The sequence below is a fragment of the Penicillium chrysogenum genome (genome assembly GCF_028827035.1).
Source record: "Penicillium chrysogenum strain IBT 35668 chromosome Unknown utg000004l_segment0_segment0, whole genome shotgun sequence".
Taxonomy (NCBI): Eukaryota; Fungi; Ascomycota; class Eurotiomycetes; order Eurotiales; family Aspergillaceae; genus Penicillium; species Penicillium chrysogenum.
Window position 1 is genome coordinate 870,942 of NW_026622752.1, and position 23,172 is coordinate 894,113.

General features: G+C 48.9%; 10 protein-coding genes across 10 annotated transcripts; 5 read left to right on the forward strand and 5 right to left on the reverse strand.

Moving 5' to 3' along the window:
• Positions 1–86: 86 nt before the first annotated feature.
• N7489_006254 (LSM domain-containing protein) lies at positions 87–480 on the reverse strand (the record flags this gene model as incomplete). The annotated part of the gene is made up of 2 exons (XM_056712004.1): positions 87–287; positions 370–480. The coding sequence occupies 2 exons, from the start codon at positions 478–480 to the stop codon at positions 87–89; spliced, it is 312 nt and encodes a 103-aa protein (XP_056565719.1).
• A 779-nt stretch (positions 481–1,259) lies between these two features.
• Positions 1,260–1,916, reverse strand: N7489_006255 (uncharacterized protein; the record flags this gene model as incomplete). The annotated part of the gene is made up of 2 exons (XM_056712005.1): positions 1,260–1,672; positions 1,757–1,916. The coding sequence occupies 2 exons, from the start codon at positions 1,914–1,916 to the stop codon at positions 1,260–1,262; spliced, it is 573 nt and encodes a 190-aa protein (XP_056565720.1).
• An 858-nt stretch (positions 1,917–2,774) lies between these two features.
• N7489_006256 (protein MEMO1) lies at positions 2,775–3,993 on the forward strand (the record flags this gene model as incomplete). Its single annotated transcript, XM_056712006.1, has 3 exons — positions 2,775–2,929; positions 2,993–3,061; positions 3,114–3,993. 3 exons carry the CDS (start codon positions 2,775–2,777, stop codon positions 3,991–3,993), a joined length of 1,104 nt encoding a protein of 367 aa, XP_056565721.1.
• Positions 3,994–5,223: 1,230 nt separating this feature from the next.
• On the forward strand, positions 5,224–6,775 carry N7489_006257 (glycoside hydrolase family 71 protein; the record flags this gene model as incomplete). The annotated part of the gene is made up of 4 exons (XM_056712007.1): positions 5,224–5,244; positions 5,331–5,859; positions 5,915–6,140; positions 6,202–6,775. The coding sequence occupies 4 exons, from the start codon at positions 5,224–5,226 to the stop codon at positions 6,773–6,775; spliced, it is 1,350 nt and encodes a 449-aa protein (XP_056565722.1).
• A 632-nt stretch (positions 6,776–7,407) lies between these two features.
• Positions 7,408–8,751, forward strand: N7489_006258 (uncharacterized protein; the record flags this gene model as incomplete). The annotated part of the gene is made up of 3 exons (XM_056712008.1): positions 7,408–7,465; positions 7,552–7,915; positions 8,079–8,751. The coding sequence occupies 3 exons, from the start codon at positions 7,408–7,410 to the stop codon at positions 8,749–8,751; spliced, it is 1,095 nt and encodes a 364-aa protein (XP_056565723.1).
• Positions 8,752–10,228: 1,477 nt separating this feature from the next.
• png1 (peptide-N4-(N-acetyl-beta-glucosaminyl)asparagine amidase) lies at positions 10,229–11,629 on the reverse strand (the record flags this gene model as incomplete). Its single annotated transcript, XM_056712009.1, has 2 exons — positions 10,229–11,036; positions 11,103–11,629. 2 exons carry the CDS (start codon positions 11,627–11,629, stop codon positions 10,229–10,231), a joined length of 1,335 nt encoding a protein of 444 aa, XP_056565724.1.
• Positions 11,630–11,634: 5 nt separating this feature from the next.
• Positions 11,635–12,035, forward strand: N7489_006260 (uncharacterized protein; the record flags this gene model as incomplete). Its single annotated transcript, XM_056712010.1, has 2 exons — positions 11,635–11,749; positions 11,893–12,035. The coding sequence occupies 2 exons, from the start codon at positions 11,635–11,637 to the stop codon at positions 12,033–12,035; spliced, it is 258 nt and encodes an 85-aa protein (XP_056565725.1).
• Positions 12,036–15,439: 3,404 nt separating this feature from the next.
• N7489_006261 (trehalose-6-phosphate synthase) lies at positions 15,440–18,303 on the forward strand (the record flags this gene model as incomplete). The annotated part of the gene is made up of 3 exons (XM_056712011.1): positions 15,440–15,462; positions 15,517–16,852; positions 16,909–18,303. 3 exons carry the CDS (start codon positions 15,440–15,442, stop codon positions 18,301–18,303), a joined length of 2,754 nt encoding a protein of 917 aa, XP_056565726.1.
• Positions 18,304–18,927: 624 nt separating this feature from the next.
• N7489_006262 (uncharacterized protein) lies at positions 18,928–21,384 on the reverse strand (the record flags this gene model as incomplete). Its single annotated transcript, XM_056712012.1, has 6 exons — positions 18,928–19,558; positions 19,613–20,705; positions 20,762–20,998; positions 21,048–21,150; positions 21,206–21,221; positions 21,281–21,384. The coding sequence occupies 6 exons, from the start codon at positions 21,382–21,384 to the stop codon at positions 18,928–18,930; spliced, it is 2,184 nt and encodes a 727-aa protein (XP_056565727.1).
• Positions 21,385–22,112: 728 nt separating this feature from the next.
• On the reverse strand, positions 22,113–23,090 carry N7489_006263 (uncharacterized protein; the record flags this gene model as incomplete). The annotated part of the gene is made up of 2 exons (XM_056712013.1): positions 22,113–22,559; positions 22,623–23,090. The coding sequence occupies 2 exons, from the start codon at positions 23,088–23,090 to the stop codon at positions 22,113–22,115; spliced, it is 915 nt and encodes a 304-aa protein (XP_056565728.1).
• Between the last annotated feature and the right edge of the window lie 82 nt (positions 23,091–23,172).

Here is a 23,172-nt window from a genome sequence, read left to right on the forward strand (position 1 = left end):
CATTCGAGAATAGAATAGAAAACGATCCCTAGGTGGGCGAATGAAGATCCCGTAGATACGAGCCCGAGTTGGAACCAGATCAAGGCTTACTCCAGCTCTATTTTCGTAATGTGTCGTCCTGGGATCACAATGAGGCCTATCAGCCGGTGTGTCATGTTCACTTTGACAGTTGCGCTCTTCGCTTCCGACCCTTCTTCCCACGACTCTTTCTCGTGTGCGGCGGCTTGTACGGCAGATGTGGTGGGCATACGATATTCGAAAGAGTTGGCGAGGATGATATTCCGGTCCTGTCGAGGAATTTTCGTTTAGTACCAGTTGCTGTATGCTATTTCAAACCCTATAGCACGTAGTTCATAGGTGACTGCTTACCGCATCGGTACACTTGAAAAGTCCGACGAACATTCGAGTATCTGTGGTATGGATCCGCAGTGTGCGACCCAACAACCCTTCCAAGTACTGAACAGACTGATCGTGATCCATTGTGGTTGGTGCGTTGCTCGTGTCGGCAGCGAGAGGACCTCCAATGTGCGGGGGGAGTTTCAAGTCTGAGGATAGCCGAGCTGAAAAGGATTCGACGCAGGAGGAAGGACAGTGTCGGGTTATTCGGGGGTTGGCAAAGTTAAGTAAATTCTCTTGCGGTTTGGGATTCCCCTGGCCTTGTGGTTCAATTGAACGAGGGACGACGTCGGGTGGACAAACAACTTTGTTGATGCCTGAGGCCTCATTTCACTACTGGCGGCCATAATAAGCAGCCAACGCAATAACCTACACTTTCGAAACGGCTAGTGTCTAAATAGTGAAGAGTCAGTATGCTTAAATGCAGCACCAGCTATTAGCCTTACTCCATACTTATATTTATGTATATACTATGGTTATGCCAAGTTACCATTCTAGGCAAGCGATCACAATACCTTCAATATAGCTACCTCGGGCCGGATCAAATGATGATGCCCTTACCAAAACCTGCGAATGAAGTCGGGAGTCACTAGAACATCAAATCAAGCCAGATATCTAGCTATGTATATTCATTAAAATTCAAAGCCCCTTGACTTTCAAGTATTCCCAGGCTTCCATAGACGCCAAAGACCGAATGGTCTCCCAGTTCCTTTCAATAAAGGAAGAAAAGCAAGACAATATAATTAGCCAGTAACACCTTTCCCAAATAACCCAATAGGTATCAAAATGAATGGAAAGGTAATGATGACCTCTCCTGATATGAACACCAGCGCGAGATGCTGAAAAGGACCCGTGCAACCGAATTACATCCAGGCCATTCCTCCTGCCCAGTTCTTGGACGCTTGATCCAACCCATCACTACCGCTTCCACTATCCACGTCCATATCCATGTCCACATCGGCACTCATCTGGTTGGATTCGGGACTGTTGCTCTCGCTTGAGCTGTCTGAGCTCATTTGATTAAACGCCTGGAGACGCAAGACGTCCTCCCGTACCAAGGCAGTCTCATTGGCGCGAGGGGCAAGTGCTTGACGGGATGGTCGGAAAGACGATGATTGCTGGGGTTTTTGCTGGAAGAATCGGTGTAATGTTTGCTGTCGGGGGTCAATGGCTTCTGGTGTTTCGAGAGTCGGCTCTGAGTCCATTGTATCCATGTCGGTGGCCTGCGTAGACTCCTGCTGCTTTTGGGCCGAGAAAATCCATCGTAGGGTATTCTCTGCTAGCTGTCAGCAAGGTCCGAACGTTGACGCGATCAAGGGAGGGTGCTACAAGTGTAGCAAGGGCGGGGCCAGGCACTTACGGTAAATCACTTGGTCGCTGGGACGATCGTCTCTGAAGCGTTTTCGCGTCCGACTGTGGAGGTGCGTGCTCCCATCGATCATCATGCCCCATTCACTAGGGGCTGGGACTGACGGACTGGGCGGGAGAGCTGTGAACGAAGCTTTCCGCTTGAGTGACATTTTGGAGCTCGGGTGTATAGTAAGATGGATTGGTAGGGGGTGCAAAGAGGTAATCGGGTAAGAAGTCTCACAGGGATGATAGTGACAAGAGAAGATAGGTGTGAGGAATTGAGACGAGGACCGATGTCAAACACAATTGGCTCAGCGCGTCATTTCCGGGATTCGCGTTGCTTTGAGGCTAAGCCGAAACGGGTAATATAGATAACAGGTAGGATCGTGACAACCTTCCACAACTGGACTCTGGCCTCTATTTTGTAGAAGAAGCTGACTATTTCTACTCCCATACTCTCAATTGATATATCCGAGCTAGAGATGTCAATGCCGTTGCTTCGACCATGCGACTGCCCCTTGCCGCGATCATTCTTGCGGGATCCAGCACTACCTTTCTTTAGGAAATAACTATAAAGTGACGTACAACGAAATTTTGATTGCTCTTTCCAACTTTTAGAGGTATTACTAAAAACCACACCTTTATATGCAGCTATTTCACCCTTCAACTTTGTTTGGTATGTTGTTATAGGTACGTATGCGGTACTTTAAAGGTTACAGAAGATAATTAGACTTCTGATGGGAATTCTTAGTATGATATTGACCAGAAAGGCCTATAGAATATATGTTCTAATATGAATCTTTTGCGGACTCCCAAAATAGACAAAATACAATCAATACTAATACCTATGTAGGTATGTAGGTACCTCCCAATATCTCCCAATATCCTCCCATTGGCGCGCCGGCTCAAGCGTTCGGGATCCCCACCCATGGACGCTCCCCCACTTCTCCTCAATTGGAGAGCTTCATTGTAGGGCACCACTTTCTCACATCCGACCTTCACATTAACTCATTTATTCAAACCCTACAATGCCATCTCGTCACGCCTCGCACTCTGGTTCATGGTACTCAGACAGTGCCCGCACCCTGACCCGTCAGCTGGATGGCTGGCTGGCGCAGGTGCCAGACACGATGGAGAAGGTCGGCTCGCTGCCAACTCCAGGAGCCAGAGTGATCATCGCACCGTATGCTTGAGACCCTTATTATACATATTATGCTATCCAGGACGAAGCATACTGATCAACCAGGCATGCGGGGTATTCGTACTCGGGACCCTGCGCAGCCTACGCATACAAGGCGCTAGATCTCTCCAAAGCGTGAGCTTACCTACTGCTTCTTTTCTTGAAACTCCTCTGATCTCACAAATAGGAAGCGAATCTTTATCTTGGGACCGTCACACCATGTCTCGCTCGCAACACTGGCTCTTCCAACGCTAACTTCCTACCGTACCCCTCTATCCGATGAACCCCTCCCACTAGACACCGAGCTGATTACCCAGCTTCTCAAAACCCAGGCGACCAGACCAAACGGGGCAAAGATCAGCTTCACAACCATGTCACGCTCGGTCGATGAAGATGAACACAGCATCGAGATGCACTTGCCCTACATCCACCGCTTGCTCCAGCTCCAATATCCCGATTCTTCAGCCTCTGAATACCCACCTCTAGTCCCAATCATGGTCGGAAATACCTCTGCGGCGACAGAGCAAGCATTTGGTGCCCTCCTAGCCCCCTATCTGGCGGACCCGGCGAACGCATTTGTGATAAGTTCTGATTTCTGCCACTGGGGCCTCCGATTCCGCTACACATACTATGTTCCACAGGCCCCCAGGCCAGGGCCAGAACTCCCACTATCCGGTGATATACTTCCGCAACCCGGAATGGATGCAAGCAGCGTCGACCAGGTCGTCGAGATGGTCTCAGCTGGTCACTCCTTGCGGCAACGCGATCATATCTCAAGCCGTGAACCTGCCATTCACGAGAGTATTTCAGCATTTGACATGGCTACTATGGCTGCCATCACCACGGGATCTGCAAAGTCCTTCCTCGATATTATTGAACGCACGGGTAACACAGTATGCGGGCGCCATCCGATCGGGGTAATCATGGCAGCCCTGGAAGTTGTCACGGCAAGTCGAGCAGCCGATCAGGAAGGACGCTTTTACTTCCTGCGGTATGAGCGTAGCTCGGATGTAGAAGATATCGATGACAGCTCGGTGAGCTATGTCTCTGCATTTGCCGTGCTTTGAGATTCCACCAGGCCTCAATAGCAGAGCTTTTCTCCTTGTTTTAGCTCGGATGTGTTAGCTCTAGAAATTATAGCTAAAGTAAGGTTGCAGAGATTATCAAATCGGGTTTATATTCCCAGCTTCCCCGGATTGCCATAATGTGACCACTCGGTGGATATCCGTACCCGCCTGTAGATCCCTTGATCGGCGTAGGTCCACGCAGATGCCAGGAATCTCGGACGGCATATATCCGTCGCAAGGCTTCATTCAAAGTACTATTACTTTGCTACTCTCACTAGCACGGTGAGGTAGAATATCATGTCGAGAGAACATTTAGCGTGTGATTGTAGAGCAGGGAACTCGGAGGTTTTCACATTGTATTCTCTAGTATCAAGGAGATCTTAGATTGATAATAAATGGCCGAGATAAACTATTTTCAAAGTATTCTCCAAGTCTTACCTATGTCTGGATTTGAAACATTAAACGCCATGGCACCCCACCATCGATTGTACTTGGGGGACACCGTGCGGTGCTTAGTGAATGGACATGGAGCCCTAATCTCTGATATTGAATAAGATGTTTCAAGATGAGATCTATTGACATAGCTCAGTACTTTACATAAACAAGGTATTCTTTGTTATCCCAAGGGGTCAAACATGGAACCCCGTGAATTAGCCGCTGGGCTGTTGGAGGCGTTATTCAGCCAATCCGACAGCCCTACAGCCCTGTAGTCAGATCATTGTCCCCCTGGGCTCATTCTATTTCAACTAACCAGATCGTAGAAAAGCTCCTTTCCTTCCTGGTCCCGTCCAAATCTAAGCGCCGACCCTTGTCTGACATGGCACTGTAGCAGTCGAAGCAGTAGGAATTCTTTTTCATTGCAGGCACCCACTTTAGGGCTTCATTGCCTATTGATCTATTGTCCATTAACGCATACAAAGAGTGGATCTGAGTATAGAAAATGTGGCATTGTAAAACAAAGCGCCAAAAGCATTCAAGACTTTTTTAACTCAAGTCTTATGTCCTATCTTTATCCGGGCTTTCATTTCTTCATTCCTGTAGTCGCTCATTAAGCTGGATACATCTTTCATTCCTTTTATCTTCATAGTTCAGCTTCACAGAGTGGAGATATTCCTTGGCTGGTACTAGGATTTCTTCACCGCTCAAAAAGCCATGTTCTACCTCTTCGTGGCCTGCCTATTGCCCTTCTTCACCTTCGCTTCCCCGACTCTAGTCGACTTCATTACCACCATGTCGTCTAACGATGAAAACGTAGGAAATAGACTGGTTTTCTGTCATTTTATGGCAAGTTACATATTTATCGCATTGTCAAATTATAAAACACTAACACGATCTAGATGGGCATCGTCAGCAATCGCGAAAGCGCCTGCGACTATGACGATGATATGAGGCGTGCCAGAGACGCAGGCATCGATGCCTTTGCATTAAATATCGGCACCGACCCTTACACCGACACCCAGCTGTACTATGCCTATGAATCTGCTGCCAGAAATGACATGAAAGTATTCATCTCCTTCGACTTCAACTGGTGGCAGGCCAGCCAGGGCAGCGAAGTCGGCGCCAAGATCGCGCAGTATGCAAGTCATCCCGCGCAGCTCATGGTCGATGGGAAAGTCTTTGTGTCGTCGTTTACCGGCGACGGTGTTGATGTCGATGAAATCAGATCCTCTGCTGGCAGTGAGATCTTCTTTGCGCCGAATTTCCACCCCGGTCAGGGTGATTTCGATAAGATCGATGGTGCTCTGAACTGGATGGGTTGGGATAGTGATGGGAACAACAGGGCTCCGACTGCTGAGCAGAGGGTCACTGTTGAAGATAGCGACCAGGCTTATGAGGATGCTCTGCAAGGGAAACCATATATTGCGCGTGAGTAGCTGGAGTTTGTTGGTTCTTGTGCGCGTATTTGCTGATTGATGAATAGCTATCTCGCCTTGGTTCTCGACCCATTACGGCCCCGAGGTCTCGTACAGCAAGAACTGGGTGTTCCCCTCCGACCTCCTCTGGTATGACCGGTGGAGAGAAATTTTACGTCTCAGCCCTCGCTTTGTGGAGATCATCACCTGGAATGACTATGGTGAGTCACACTATGTCGGCCCGCTGTCATCACCACATACAGACGACGGTGCCTCGAAGTGGGTAATGGATATGTAAGTAGAGATCTTCCACCCTACCAAATTAAACATAAACATCAACTCACAAAGGAGATAGGCCCCACAACGGCTGGCTCGACATGGCAAAGCCCTTCATCGCCGCCTACAAAGCAGGCTCGAGGCTGCCCATCAGATTCATAGAGGAAGAAAAACTGGTTTACTGGTACCGGCCAACCCTGAAGAGCGTCGACTGCGACGCAACAGACACAACAATGCAAGGCAGCTCCGACAGTGCCAGCGGCGACTTCACCTGTGGCCGGCCCAACGGCGCCGACACAATGAAAGACGAGCTGTTCGTCGTTACGATGCTGAAGTTGCCCGCGATGGTGCGGGTGCAGTCTGGTGATAAGACTGAGACCTACATCGCGCCTCCGGGGATCTGGTCACACTCGGTGCCGATGGGTGTGGGTGCGCAGAGATTCAAGGTCATTCGCGGCTTCAGGACGGTTGAGGCTCTGTCCGGGACAAGTTTGAGGGATGTTGTCGACACGTGCGCCTGTGGCATTTATAACTTCAATGCTTATGTGGGCACTCTGCCGGCAGAGGCCTGTGTTGACCAGCTACAACCGGCTGGTTTGACTATGTTGTCGGAGGGGTTGCAGGTGACGCCCCAGATTAACGCTCTAGGTTGACATACTAAGTGTCGGGCTTGATGTTGGGTTACTTATCGCTTGAGGTCTGGAACCTAAGTATAGAATACACTGAGTGTATGTTGATCGAGGCGTGAGAGATACCTGCAGAACACCAATAAATACAACACCTGACCCTGGACCGCCCTCATAAGGCCTGCACTTAGATGGGAAAGCCTCACCCGGTAAAGGAAATGCAATACACATAGAGGTACTTAAAGCACTATAATATGTCTTGAACTTGAAACAGGAATGGCATTCGTGAATGTTTATAGACCAGTTGCTACATATTATTGAATGAAATTGAACTGCAGAGTATAGTTAGTTAGAACAAAGTACCTTGAAAGATCTACAACTAGCCCGTTTTCTTCCGCGTTTCCTTATCTCTTTTGGTCTCAGATATAGTATATCAGATACATGTAGCGACATAAATACCTCTCATGTCCCTTTATCTTTACCCTCACCGACTCTTTGCCCAAATCCTTAACTGGGCCACTTAACGCCCGTTCGGATTGACGGGAACGTGTTGTGCCCGATAGGGCCAGCAGCAGGTCTTGTGACATTATTTATGGACCTCCCTGGCTGTCAATGTCTCTTTGTTTTTGATTTCAGGACGAACATAGTTACTACTAACAATGATCCGTATGAAGGGTGTCTTCTCATGGGAGGATGTGCTGCTCCAGCGGTATCAGAGTAAGGCAACAACTCCATTCTTACTATTCTTACTTTTCATTCCTCACATTGAGCATACATATCTAACAGATCTAAAACAAAAACAGGCAACAAACCTCCTCCCCTCTCCCACCACCAAACAATAGCATTCTCCTCCCCACAATCCCAAAGCCAACTTCTCACCCGGCTATCACCGGAGCTCCGGCTAATGATCTGGGGATTCGTCCTAGCAGACCAAAGAATCCATATAATCCAATGCAACAAACGACTCGGACACGTGGTATGTCCCTGTGCGCTCGAGCAAAAAGCAAAAAGGTCTTCACCTTCACCTTCACCAGAGCGGCACACTCGCCCGAGCAGCACCTGCGAGATCTGCCACGGAACAGGCATCTCCCAGCCGGCGAAAGAAGCCGATCTCGCACGCTGGAATAAAGTTAAGCTACTCAGTCTGGCATTGACCTGTCGACAGATGTATGAAAGATTCTTTTATCCTTCTACTCCTACCCTACTTGTATACTTATATTGTACTATACATGTACATGTTACATCCCAACCTGCCACCCCTTCCCCTCGCCTTATCCCAGAAAAAGCAAAAGCTACATACCCAAACCACCCCAATTCTAATAAACCACAGATACCACGAATCAATCCCCATGCTCTACACCCACCCAATCCTAGAATTCAGTAACCCCTGGACCCTCTCATATCTCCTCCCAACAATCCTCCCCGACCACCGGGACCGCATACGCGCCATCGAACTACGCTGGTCTTTCCCGGGCCACTGGCTACCGAGCAAGGACTCCGTGCGGGCGGTGTACGTATCCGCTGGACGGACACAGTGGATAGAGACGTGTCGGGCTGTTTCGCAGCTGCGCTCACTGCGGTCGTTCGTGCTCGTGTTGGAGAGTAATTGGTTCAGTGAGCCTGTTGAGAAATTGGTGGGGTTTTTGGAGCCCCTGCGGGGTGTTGCTATTACTAGTTCGAGACGGTGGGATTGTAGGAGGGATGGTGATGGTGATGGGGATGCGAACGTGACTGTGGATGTGGATCTTGATGGGTACGGGTCTGGGGGCCGGTCGAGGGTGAGAAGTGTCGGGTGTGACGGGTTTAGTTCGGATGAGGACTCTTGTAAGAGTCTGGGATCTGAATCTTCGTTTTCTTCTTGGGATTCGTCTGCGGCTACGTCTGGATCCAGGGGGAGCTGGGAGCTGAGGCTTCAGGGCCATTCTTACTACTTGCATGAACTGGATCGGATAGGGAGGGATCTTCGGCGGAGGGGGATAGACTGCTGGATATCAGCGGTGTGAGAGGTATTCAAGATTTGTGGATGGCGTGATTAAACTTGTTTTATGCATGCAATGATCGTCTGTTGGATGTATGTTGTACTACATACATCCACACATACATACATACATAGGGTTGTCACTTTCTTGTTTTTGTGCATGTTTCGGCATCACTTCGGAGTATGTTGACACCGTTGCAGATCTACATATCGGGATCGGAGTATCATCGACGCATACTCGGGCATCTATCGATTTCTGAGCGTTCCAGGTACAATATATATCGTAGTCTGGCTTGATAATATACAGAAATGCTGTGGAGTACTCCGTACACCGTACTAAGTTGCTATATACGGAATATAATTTCTTATTTTCCCCTCGACTCTCAACCAGGTGAGACCCTGGACCCACTGAGAGGAGTCGGTCTATAAATACATAAAACACGTGTTTTAGCTGGTATGCATAGTGCAGAAGATATCAAGTCAGGTTTATCCATTCCAGACAACATGCTGTACATTGTACATCTATATACATTGTAACTATCATATCCCTTCCAAGGTTAGGGTTAACATGATGTATGATGATGTATAATGTCGCCAGGGGCAAGAAAAACCTGAACTTGGCTCCACCAGGAGCGCTAGGGAGACCGCGGGGAAGAGTGCGCATCATAATCAAACTAGCCTTGTATTGGAACACAGTGGATAATAAGATATTGGTATTGAATGGTACTAGCCCACTGAACGTAAAGGAAATCGACCCTTGAAAAAGGTGGCCAGGTATATAAGGAAAAAGATCGAACTGGCGATCCTGCCAGGACATGCAAAAGTAAGCATAGAAAAAAAATGGCTGCAAAAATGGCTGCAACCATGACTCGTAAATGTGTCGTCGGGCATATCCAAAAGATATTAGAGATAAAGACTGGGAAAGGAGATGGAAGATAATCGTTGTCACCATGGGCGCCGTGCAAAACTATAAAGCCAAAACCCTGGTTGTGACCCATATTAAGTGCAAGATGGTCGGGAAAAAAAAAAAATCAGACTCCGGATGTGGTATCTCAGAGAGTAAGGAAATGGAAATTATCACGTAGATGTCGTGATTCGAGCGGAGAGAAATTGTATGATCGATGATCAGAGGAACAATTGGTCAACATCGCCAGCCATTGTAGACAGGCAGGCCCGGGAGCCTTCTTGTCCAAGTCTGCGGTCGCACATGCTTGAATCTTATGTCAAGATAGCATGGCTGTCTTCTGATTCTGACGCCAGAAAAGGGATGCCAGCGGCTCGAAGTTATCCAGCGCGACCGCAGTGGCTTTGGTCAATAGTCGGAACCAATGTTACCTAAAGGTCTCTCGAACGTCGCTGCGCCCGGCCAGTGCTCCGATGCGAGAAAGAGGGCTGCGGAATATTGAATATCCAGGTCGCACAATCGTTCGATGAGTGGTGTGGCTGATGTGAAATTTCAGAAGCCAAGGGGGTGATATGATGCCAGATTACCAGCAGTAATCTTACCGTCCTTCACGGGAACGGTCGGGTCCTGAGTTACCATGGCCTCGTGCGGCAAGCCATTCGGTCGAGGCCTCCTGGCGAGCACCTGGGTGTTTCTGGTCCTCGCGGCGACCGGCAAGTCCCTGTGGGAGCATGTTGTTAATCTCCGCTGCCAGAGCCGATGCCATGTAGCATCGGAGCTCCTTCTCTTCACGCTCATCCTCCTTGATCAGGCGACGTTGGTCGGTCTTGGACATGTTTTCGCGACGCTTGCGTCGGATTTCATGAATCGACCACAGAACAACTTCTTCGGGGGCGCGAGTGCGAGGGCTTCCGTGTCGGGAGAAATTGCGAACATAGCGGCGCGTGACATCGGTCGCACCGTCGATGGAAAAGGCCACACAGTAAGAGATCTTGCGTTGCCATCCTTCGGTGTACAGGCGAGGCTGATCCCAGGCGCCCTCGCAAGAATCAACGTGGACCCATCGTCGCTGGTGTTCCGAGTACACTTCGGTCCAGACATAATCCTCGGAATTCCAGACCCAACGGACACGGGCTCCGACTGCGCGGCAGAACATGCTAAAGCAGTTGGCCCATTCGCCAACTCTGCCACGTCGAGATTGCAGCAATTGCCACACATCGGAATACCGCGGGAATCGCTCGTGGGCGGTGCAATTAGTATCGGAACAACGGTACAACTCAACTCGGGTTGCGCCACGGGCGGTCTCATCGGGGGTCGGAGGCGTCATGCCTTGGGCGATCGTGGGCATTAGGCATTTCGAGCATGGAGGGTTATTAACAAATTGGAAGAATGACCCCTTGAACCATCTGGATGAAGATAGATATGTTAGCAAGGGCGCAACGGGTCTAGACCATCTAGGGATTCCAACATACTTTAACAATGCTCGGATCACACAATCTTGGTAGCCCCATTCCGGCTTGCCTCCCACACTGGCAGCCTGGGCCTGCATAATTTGAGACTCTTCCTCGGCCTCGGAATACAGGCGATCGAGCGGGATAACACACAAGGCCTCATCCAATAGACCAGGGTTTTCGTACTTGGTCGGTGTGACTGATAATCCCTTCAATAAATTATAAAACTTGAGCGAAGCTGCATCCTGGGGAGGGGATGGCATGATAGGAAGACCGCGTAGTGCTGGTGAGGTTGTGGATGGCTTGGGAGAGGGAGCGGCGGCAGGAGTGCCCAACGAGGGAGGTGGTGGCGGAGCTCGCGTAGGCGGCGGAGGAAGTGCTGAACTGGACATCGGAGACGGCGATGGGGAGTGAGTACGCGAGCGAGAAGGTTCATGAAGTCGGTTAAGTCGTTTGGTGCGCATAAGCTGCTCGAATTCGTGGGTTAGGGAGGAGGCGTCGTAGCCGTTTGGGGCAGGCTGGGTAGCCCGTTGTCTGCCGTCCGCCATAGTCGATGAGGAAGTCACGGCAGACTTCCAAGACGATGAATATTGAGATCCAGGATGGCTCGGAATGGGTGAACGATCGAGTTTGGGCGAAGGAGGTCCAATTTGACCCAGGGTCGGGGGGTAAGAGGATGGTAAGAAAGGGATGTCAGAGACGAGTAGTAAAAGAAGGGACTACCTCGCTCGAGTTGACGTAGCACTTGACGATCACTCTCTTATTGGAGAGTCAAGAAGGGAAAAAAGAAAGAAAGGCCCTTGGATGAGAGAGAGGGAGGGAGAGGACAAGAGTACGGAGTGTACGCAGTATTACGAGCGTCGTCAGCATCTGGCCCCAATCACGGGCCCCGCGGCCAAGCCGCGTGTGCAAAAACCAAAAAGAGCCAAGAAAAAAGACCCTTTTTCCCCGTAATTTCCGTAATTTGCGTATTTTTGGCTCCCGTGAACACGTAACGTCCACATCCAGATTTTCATGGATCGTTGCTAGTTTCTTGGCATATACTTTGGCTTCTATATCCTTTTTTTGTTTTTATACTCACCTACTTTGATATTATCTCGAACTTTCAGGTATATCCAAAGTACATACAACATATCTAGTATGTATGTACTACATATGAGTTGACCGATATGACTACTTTACCTATACGTTAACGTAGATCATCAGGCAGTTATTAATCCTTCCATGGTTATCGTCAATATAATAATCAAGGTTGGGTACAACAACGAAGATCAAATACCCTTGAGAGTTTATAAGGCGATGATCAAAGCTCTTGGTCGGCTTGTTCCGTTACCTAGGTATACTCCTAAAGAGTATACAATCTTGTACATCAAATGTACTATATATGCCGTACCCCGTAGGGAATCAACAAGCTAAAATCAAGACGTCAAGAAAAAAAGGAAAGGGAGAAAAATAAAAAATAAAAAATAAAAAATAAAAAATAAAAAAAGAGAAAGAGAAAGGGAAAAAGAAATATCAAAAAGCGTGGGTTGTAGGGCCAACGCGCGGCCAAGGTACGAAAGCTCGACTGTTCTGTCCGCTTTTCCACTGAAAGGCTGGAGACGCGCAAGCGTCCGTCTTGGCATTTCACCCGATCGGGGGACCACACCCTCTAAGCCGCTTTGAGGCGGTGCTTCCAACCCGATGAGGTTTAGACTATGAAGGGGTCCTTCCAAGGCATCTTTATCTTTTCTCTTGGTATGAATGTATGCAACGTGAGATCCTAATTCTTGGGATACTTTATCGTCTTACTTCGATGGGGAATGTGAATGTGAGATTCGATCCCGTGTTAAAATACATTATAGTGCGGATCATTAGGGCTAGTCCGTACAATACTACAACATACAACCCGCAGGAACTCGCCCTCCATCGCCAATCAGATCACCTAAAAGAAGACCCTGGAAAATACTCCGTATACGCCGTACTTCGTAGTGAGGTTCCAATTGTGGAAGCATCTTTTTCCCTTTTCAGTCAGGCAACTGTCGATCTACATCGTATCCAATGAGCGGACATCAATATGAATCAGGGGTTGGGAAAGCTGCTCTACTTGGGTAGGCTATCCAAATACTTGCCTAGCAGGCTCAATGGCATTATCAGTCATGTTTGGGTGCAACTATACGTACATGGATATGTAGAATATTAGGATCTAGTTAGGAATACGTTGGCTGTGGTATGCCCAGGTGTCAATGATGCGGACAACCTTTGGATAATGTTTTTTCTTTTTCTTTTTTTTAAAAAAAAATCCACAAGCTCCCGGGGCCGAGATTCAGCCCTGAAATCTATTACATCGGATGACTCGGGAAATTTGACCAGGCGTTCTCTCTGGGGAAACCGATCCGTCGTTTCATCTTCTGAGCCGCGTTTGACCCTAGTAATATTCCGAGGCTATGTTGAGTGGCTGTGCGAAGTTCATTGTGATCACATAAGTAGTTGAACAATCCGTATCAAAATGTTCTTTTTTCCTACTGATCTGATTTTCCCTATTCGATGCCGAGAAAAAGTGTCCTGGTGCTTAACTCGGATGGCGCGAGCATCAATTTCACAAAAAACTGGGTCATTTTACAAGTACCAGATATTTTTGCGGTGATCCCTGTTATTTTATTGGACTTTCTTTTTAAATAACAATGTATGTTATTTTCTCTCCTCGGTGGTAATTGACGGTAATCATAACAGTTAGTACAACATACCTAGAATCAAGCAAAAGGCGATTCGTACACAACACGCAAGGCACTCGTACTGGCAATAATTCTTGCCATGGGATTGGTACATGCCCAAGGGAGATGTGCAGAACTTCTACGAGTAAAGCTAAAGCAATTCGGGTTCAATGAACCGAGCGAGCCAATTACCCCCGGACGCCAAGTGCCAAGACCTCATGTCTCTCCTGGCTCTCTTGACTTTATTGCTTGAATGATATATTAAACTAAGACAAGGCCTATCTAGCGAGACTGTCGGCGTATCCCATGAGCTTGGCCCTGTCTTTGCAAGGTGCCAAGGCTATATGCACCATGCTTCATTCCCGTGGATGCATGAGCCGATGCCCAGTCCGCGCATCTGGTTTCCACGCGTCGTTGCCCATTCAATACCGCATCCCTCCGCATCTCTCGAAAAACTGTCAAATCCTGTGACACAACGATAATACACAACGATAATAATGTGATCCTCAAACTGACGTGGCGGGCGTGTCGTCCCTAGCCAAGAAGGGAGGACACGCACGCCGCATAGGTGGCTCGTCGTGCAGCTGACTTCTTAAGCTTGGCCTTACGTTGACATGCTTAGACGTCTTACTCCATGCGGCCTTTTTGTTTAACGCGAGAATGACCACTGACGGATGTACGGGAGAATAGCGTTGGCTAGTGTGGGCCGAAACGTCATGCGCTAATCCACTAGCTCTATCGCTGTCGCAAGCTCTTGGGTCTTGGGAGTTCTTCCGCATCTCACCAGCCCATTCGTTGGATATGAGGGCTCAGGTCGTCTAATTGCCCGTTCGGACCTAAGTCGTTGGAGCGAGTGCTCAGATATCCGTGCGTCTTGCTATGGACTGTTGAACTAACAGGGAACAGATGGCCTAGACAAAAAGCTTGCAAGAAGGTACTCTGGAAAATAACTGACTTAAGTCTATATCACGTGTCCTTGTCGCTAATAGTCTGTGCACATGTTTTTGTTTTTGGTTTATTCCTTATCTATACCTAAGGAGTAGGGCTGACTTTACTATGATGACCCTCGGGGGACGTAGATAACCCTGTTTTGATATATAGACTCATTCTATAGATTGGGATAAATACCGAAATATGGCCTTACTTGACCTACTAAAACCTTTTCGATATCACATGTTGTATATCAAATGTTTCGGCCACTGAAAGGAGGTTGATGATACATGTATGCAGTTTGGCGTAGTTAAACACCAGCCTCGAATCAACATCTACTAGCAGCTCATATTAACAAGTTCGATATTGTAGCCAATTTAAGCAGTTATAAACTATCAAATATCGGAACTGAATAATATGGAAAAGACTCCGCAATCAAAAGTTTTGAGCAACATATCTTCTAGATATATCTTGCGTACACAACCAACTCTTTACATTATGTTATATGTCCTTCACTTTATTTGACAAATCAACAAAAAGAAAGAAACCATTACAATACCTAGATAGCAGAGCGGGATACATCTGGCAGTTGTAGTAGGCTGGACGTTCCTTCCTCTTCAACAGTCCAAGCCCCTCCATCCTCAGCGTTCAATCACCGATGGTTTACCTGCACTATGAATCAAACCACTTGGCTATTTACAACACAAATACTTCATTGGATTACAACTAAGTCCAATGACGGTCTTCATCGCATCTTTGTGAGTTCCTCCCTCGCCTACAAGACTCCTCAAATCTGACATGGTGTATACCAGGTTCCTCCCGTATACTATCGATTTCCAAGTGACGGAACCCAAGCAGGGACAGCACGGGTCCTCGTCTAGCCATGCAAACGTCGATGGTCCTGGACCTATCCTTGGGCGCCTGTCGGATACCTACCATCCAACTCGTCCCACAAGTTGTCTCCCACTAACTCCGGGAGCCACCACAGAAGACGAGACTGTCTTCAAAGGATATACTTCGCGGTCAGCAGATGAGATTCCGATTGCCAATGATCGATTGTGGCACGGCCCCAGCGAGCCCCGTGTCATTCCATGGGGACACAGTCGGAGATTCCATCAGCCCCGGTCCAAGGCAACAGATCCTCCAACACCGTCCATTCTGAGCAGTCGAGGCCCAATCCAAGGACCGAGAAGGGAATTATCTTTGGATGGATCACAGGATCGATGGGACACGAAATACTGCAGTAGCACACGAGTCTCGCTCTCCAATGCTGACTGGGTCGTAAAGGCTGCTGAACAAGGCCATGGAGGTCTACAAAATGCCATCCACGCTGCTGAAAAGTCGAGCTTGCTCAAGGACAAGACTTGGGTGGGGACTCTAGGCATGCCTACCGACTCATTGGCAGATTCTACCAGGACGGACATTGCTGAGACCCTCCAGGATGTGTATGATTCATTGACTGTGTTTGTTAGTGACAACGAGTTTGAGGGCCATTACACCCATTTCTGTCGCGCGGTGCTTTGGCCAGCCTTCCATTATCAAATGCAAGAAAGCCCTCGGCATACTGAGTACGACGGTTACTCTTGGGTCCAATACCTCAAGCTGAACAAGGCATTTGCAGAAACAATCATCAAGCACTGGAAACCAGGTGATCGAATATGGGTTCATGATTATCACCTTCTGCTTCTTCCTGGCCTTCTGAGGGAAGGTTTACCACAAGCCGAGATTGGATTTTTCTTGCATACTCCGTTTCCTTCCTCCGAAATCTTCCGCTGCTTGACTCCACGTGAAGAACTGTTGGATGGGCTTCTGGGAGCCGATCTGATTGGATTCCAGACAGACGAATACTGCAATCACTTTCTTCACTCCTGCAGCCGGCTGAGGAGGCTGGAGGTCTCTGCCAATCAAGTTCACCTCAACCATCGGTACGTTAGTGTTGTGAATTCTCCATTGGGAATTGACCCTTCGTCACTTTATACGTTACGCCAATCCACCGAGGTCAAGGGCTGGATACACAGCATCAGCCATAGGTACAAAGGGCAATCTCTCATTGTAGCGCGGGACCGATTTGATGCACCTGGGGGGATTAAGCAGAAGCTTTTGGCATATGAGCTGTTTCTCAACAGCTATCCAGCATGGAGAGAGCAAGTAAGCCGGCGAATTTATCTTATTGCATGTGAGGACTACTAATTTGTTTTGTATAGGTGGTTTTAGTCCAAGTAATGTCATCTGCATCTGAGAATCCCGAGCTGGAGGCACAGATCTCAAAAATCGCAATGAGGATCAATGCAACACATTCAACCATCACCCACCAGCCCTTGGTACTGGTCCAGCAAGACATCAGCCACTTCCAATTTATCGCCCTCTTAAGTGTTGCACATATCTTCATGGCCACCAATCTGCGTGAGGGGTGGAACCTGTCCAGCCATGATTTTATCCACTGCCAAGATGGACAGCTTAGCTCTCACCAGCATGGATCCTTGATTCTTAGCGAGTTTGTGGGCAGTGCGTCTATCTTTCGTGGTCATAGGCTCCTTGTCAATCCGTGGAACTACAGACAATGTGCTGATGCGATCAAGTCCGCACTCGAGATGTCACCGGCGGAGCAGAAACTCAACTGGGATTTCCTGCTGGGTTGCAAATCTCCCTACACTGCTATCAAATGGCACACGGGGTTACAAGAGGCTCTCACTAAAGCCCACGAAATGCAAATCCATCAGACAAGCCACCTCTCTCCGCTTTCACTTACCGACTTGAAAAGGTCATACGGCGCCGCCAGGGCACGGATGTTCTTTTTGGAAGACAGCGCAATCTTCGGTCCAGCTTTCGGCGTAGAAGAGTCTCTCCCCTCATCTAAAGCCTGCGAATCTCTACGAACACTCGTAAACGACCCCAAGAATACCTTATACATAACCAGCAATCGGAGCACCGAGCAGATCCAAGAAGCACTCGAAAGGCTGCCCTGTGAGCTCGGTTTCATCGCCGAGAATGGATGTTTCCTACAAGAACCCGGATCAGATTCATGGGTTCCATTCGTGCCAGAAAGCGCCCTGAAATGGCACTCCGGTATTAAAAAGATGATGAAGTATTCCCACGAGCGAATAGAAGGGAGCCGAATCAAGGAACGCCGCTGCTCGCTAACGTTTCACTACGACGGCGCAGTTGACCGCGAAGTAGCCGCTCGCCAGGCCTCCGAGCTAGCCGATCAAATCAACGGTGCCCGCGGGCGTGCGGATTTCCATGTCGTCCGCGAGGCAGCATCTGTGAAGGTTGAACCGCCGCACGCTGCTCTTGGAAATGGGAGAGTCGCCACCTATATTCTAGACCATCTCCCCAATATCAAGTATCCCAGTTTCATATTTGCAGCTGGTGGTTCTCGTAGTGACGAGGCGCTGTTTCGCTGGGCAAATGAGTTGGCTGTTGCGCCCGTTGCTTCTCGGTTTGAGAAGTCTGAGCTTGGGAAAACGCTCCATGTCACCACCGTGACAACTAGCACTCGTGCTACAGAGGCGAGATCGGTGTTGCCGCCTGATTGCTCGCTTTTAGATGTTTTGGGTGAACTGTCGAGTGTCACGTCGAATGGGGAGAGGGCTGAATGACTTACTCACGCTCAGGTTTGTTGTGGTTGGCTACTATTCTTACTATCATGCGGACTGTTGTCATGTATGATGCAAGACGGATCATGAAGGGATATGACTTATGGTATAGGTTTGTCTGATATGCGAGGGGCGAGGGACAGCCAGACATGCAGTATAGCTTTCAATAGCGCAATGACTGATATGTATTAAGCAGTCTTATTTTTGGTATTGCCGTAGATTCTTTAGAGTGGCTTTTATATTCCGAGAGCGTTGTTGTAAAGGACTTCCCCAATCGTCTACTCAGAAGGTAAAGATAATACATTTTCATTCTTTATTCTCATGCCACGATTCATGCATAGATCAAGGGGATCAGCAAACATGAGCAAGAAGGTAGATTGGCTCTCACAACTCCATCAACCATAAACCCGATTGTTGAAAAAGATCGAAAAACAAAGATAGTGCAAATACAGAACATAAGATACGAAGAGGATATAGCATGAGAAATGATAGCAATGATTAGAAGAAAAAAGAACATGAATCATAAGAAGCGACAGCTGCCAAAGCAAATTGGTCATTTCATGCCTTGCAGGTGCATACCGAGGCCGAGAAAGGAGTCAAGACGGGAAAAGCCCACATACTCCCAGCTTAGGACTTGTTATCCTTCGATGAAGAACTATCAGTACCCGCCGAGATAAGAGTAGGTGCCACACGGCGTCTCTTCGGCGGCTGCTGCGATGCACTATTTGGTTCTTCCTTGCCCCCTTCTTTTTCAGACTCACTTGCAGGCCTTACATCGCGCTTGCCCAGCACACTACCGCCGGTCGTAGTGGACCCGTTCTGCGGAACGCCTGAGATAGGCGTTTGTGGTGGGGTTGTCAGCGGGAGTGTCGGTGGCTGCGCAGAATGTGTTGCTGTCACCGACGGGACAGTCCCTAGTGTGGGAGTAGGGTTATTCACAACTGCTGCAGGGGTTGGCTGGGTGGAAGTCGCGACTGAGCAGGCGGAGTTGGACCGCGCGGGACTAGCTGGTGGCACGGGACCCGTGCTATTTGAGGACGTATGGCCCGTCTTGACTGGAGGTGGCACATGTGGAGACGCGGAGTGCGTTGGTGTCAGCAGAGGTGTGACATTCGTCGCAGGGGTGCTTGGGTTTGCTGCGTTGTGAGCTACAGAGGTTGCTCCTGTGTAGGGTTGGCCCAGCTCTCCAGGTGCGAACGAGAGTGTAGAGCAGAAGCCATCAGAGGAACTCATGATCAATGTTAACCCATCGGCGGACCTGTTGTGCATTAGAAAGCAGTACGCTGGTACCAATGATTGAAACAGTACTTACCAGGTCAAGTCAGTAAAAGTAGCGAAATGTAAATTGCTAACAATGCATAGCGGGGTTTGTTGTTGCGTGTCATATACCAAAACAGCATCTTGAGTGGCAACAGCATATACAATGCGATAAGGAAGTGCAAATACAGGTGCTGAGCTCTGGCTTGCTTCATTGCTGCCGTCATCGGCAGGTTTTGTGGATGGCTGAAGCTTTGATGGCTCGGCGGTTGTTGATGATGGAGGGACCATGTGGGGTTGGCTGGTGAAAGATGGGTTTTCCGATACCACGGCGTCTGGGAGAGATGAGAACGTCTCCTCGCCTGAAGACGTGTCAAGGGTAATGTTTTTCGCAGGCTGGGTTCCCTGTTTCAACGTGTAAAAGACCGGGGAACATTTGACAGCTACAGAGGGCTTCTTGTGCCCCGGAAGATGAGAGATCGGGGGTTTGTTGAAACCAGCCCGAGTGTAGACGTAAACCGTGTTGATAATCTCGTCTGTTGTCTTTGCAGAATCCGTGGCTGATACGTGACTGGTTTTGAATTGACCAGCTGGTGTGAACAGCAGACTTCCGTCAGGAGCAAAAGTCAGTCGCCTAAAGAAAGAAGTAAACGTCTCGTTGGCGTAGATGCTGGCGTTCTTGACACCCAGCCCACCGAAACTTGGTGATGAGGCCTCCAATGGCTTAACGGCGGGCAACGGGAGGGACGGAGCAGGAGATGCAGACCGTCGTATCGAAGGAGACGAGCCGAACGAAGAGCGCCGACTGTGTGAGACTGGAGGAGGATCCATGGGGAGGTTGGAAGCCATTGGCGTCCCTGGAGTCGAGGGAGCAGGCGAGGCAATAGCAATGGAATTTCCAGTGCTTTGTTGAGACCGGCTAGGTACATCTGGAGGCGCAGGACTGCCAGATGCGATACGTTTGGCAGGGAGATCCATCTTGAGCACCTTCCCATGTGGTGTCAATGTGAATTGTCCGTCCTTGGTCTTCAAAGTATAAATATGAACGGATCGGTCGGACGATTGAGTCGCAACAAACTCGTTGAGCGGGTCCCATGCTACGCCTTGGACATAGTGAGAATGCTCGGCAATCTGTCGTACCATTTGCCCTGTAGGATTCGGTCAGTTTATCGAGATATATGAAGATTGCCCGAGGGTAACTAACCAGTTTGGGCATTGTAAATCCGTGCGATGTTGTCCATGCTGCCTGTAATGATAAAAACACCATCGGGAGACCAGGCCAGGTCGTAGATCTCGGCGCCGGACGAGCGACACATGTGCTTCACTCGCCAGGTCTCTTTATCATCCGAGCGATCTTCACCCAGCCCAGCTTGTGTCTGTATCTCCGACGGTACCCAGAGTAGGACATTTCCATCATCTCCGGCAGATGCCAGCATCTCACCTACATCCGTCAGGCTTGCAGTCATATGGTGTCCTACGGAAGAACATACCTTTTGGGCTGAAGCGGACCACATTGACGGCTTGCGTATGCTTAATCAGAGTACTCAGATAAGTGACCTTTCTTTCTTCCCCAGTAGACTCGACTTTCCAGAGCTGTAGAACATGTCAGATCAAGGTGTGCGAAGGGCGGCGGAGGACGGGTTCATACTCGGACGTTGTTATCACTGAAGAGGAAGCAGTCAGTAAAATCGCTCAACACCCTAAGAGGACAGACACAACCTACTTTCCAGCAGTAGCTAATCGGCCCTTGCCATTGGGGTCGAAATGCACCGAGTAGATAGGGGCATTGTCATTATGCCATGAGATGAGCAACGGGGTGGCCTTCATGGCGAACGCCGCAGCTCAGCTTGTTAAGCGCCACCGGCTTCGAGTAGGGAAATATGGCCTGGAGAGAGAATAGAGACTTTCCGAGTCCAATGATCAACCAGGTATCTGTTTCTGCCAGGTGATATCTGGGGTAACGGATTGAATTGGAGAGAATTCGGTTATTTTCCCGGGCTGAAAAGATGGGGAAATGTAATTCAAATAGCAATGGAAGATAAAAAGGTGCGACAGTTGGGGAGAGAGTGAGTAAGGGAAAAGAGAGAGTCGTGATTCTCCGATGATGCTTCGAGTTGTTTGCGCGGACGCGACCGACGATTAGATAGGCCACGGGAGGGCTTTGTATTGGCAAGATTGACATTCTTGGTTATTATATCTTAAATTATATATTTCTACATGTATAATATGTATAGCATTCTACATCTTTTAGATTATATCGGCTGTTTATAGTAGAGATGTTCTTGTTTTGATTTCAATCTCTATCCGAGGTCATACCCAGCCCTAGAGGTAAGCACTAGAGAAGCACTTGGGCAGATGGATTTTAGAAAATTAGGACAGATAGAGGCAGCTAAAACCGAAATGATTCCAAAGACTACACTCAGGTGTAAATATTACTCTCTATGGAGTACTATGGGAAAACAGCTATACAGATGTAACTTAAAGAAACCCCAACGCCTCTCCAGTCGCCATTCAAAGCAAATAGTACATATGTAGATACAAGAATCCAGAGTCCCTTACGATAGCCACTTGCCGATAGTCTCTCCAAACCAGCTCACAGCTTTTTCCTGTCGCTTCTGTCGAGCGTCGTCATGAGTCTTCATGAAGGGCGCAGCCTCCTGCGCATACAACTTGTGCTGTTCCCGCTGCGCATAGTGTGCGCGGATCTCCAACTCTCGCTCATGTGGCGTGAGCTTCTGTAATGGCTTCGACGGTTTGAGCTCTTCCGGGATTGCCTCTCCTCCAGGGATCTCAAGGCCAACTTCCGGGGTTTTCGATGGCTTCTCTGGGTTGAAAAGCGATGCGAGAGGCGGTGGCTCAGTTCCAGCGGCCTTTGCCTCCTCAACTCGCTTCTCGTAGTCTAGCATCTGGTGGTAGAGTTTGTCGGCATGCATCTGAATGCGCTCCTCTTTCTCGGCATCGTATTCGAAGCTAGCTGCGTAACCGAGAGCTTGGAGGAATTTCTGTTTAACGGGAACGAATTAGAATTGGCATGATCGAGAAAGCCATACATTGTGGCCACTCACAGTCTGGGTCATAAAGCATCGCGAAAAGGTGCCATTCTCCGCCGAGCACATGGTCAGCCGGGCTTCAATTTGCTTGCGCCAATTGCCGGTCTTGAAACAGTATGTCAAGGCTTCATGTTCCAAGGCACAGTTCTCCATTGCTGCTCGCTGCACTGTGTCCCCGCGCTCCTTGTATTTTTCAATCACTCGTGACGCCCCGCGGACTCCGGATTGCTCGTCAAGCTCCACAGGTGGCTTGTAGGTTTTCCATAGATCCGCATAACGGCCATCTGGGTAGAGTGAAGCTGCAGGAACTTTGGGTTTCGAGGGATCAGACGGTTCAGGCGATTGCGCGGGCGTCGAGGGCGTTGAGGGCTTCACATTGGGTCCAGGCACATATTTATCGGGCTTCTCCTGTTCGAGATAGTCACGAAGCCCCGGGTCGAGCTTTTGGACCGTATCATTTTTGTCACCCCAGAACCAACCCATTTGGAAATACCAATTTGAGAATAATCAAGAATGTGCAACAGCTGGAGTGTTGAAAGTTGAGAGCGCGGAGAAATCGGCACAA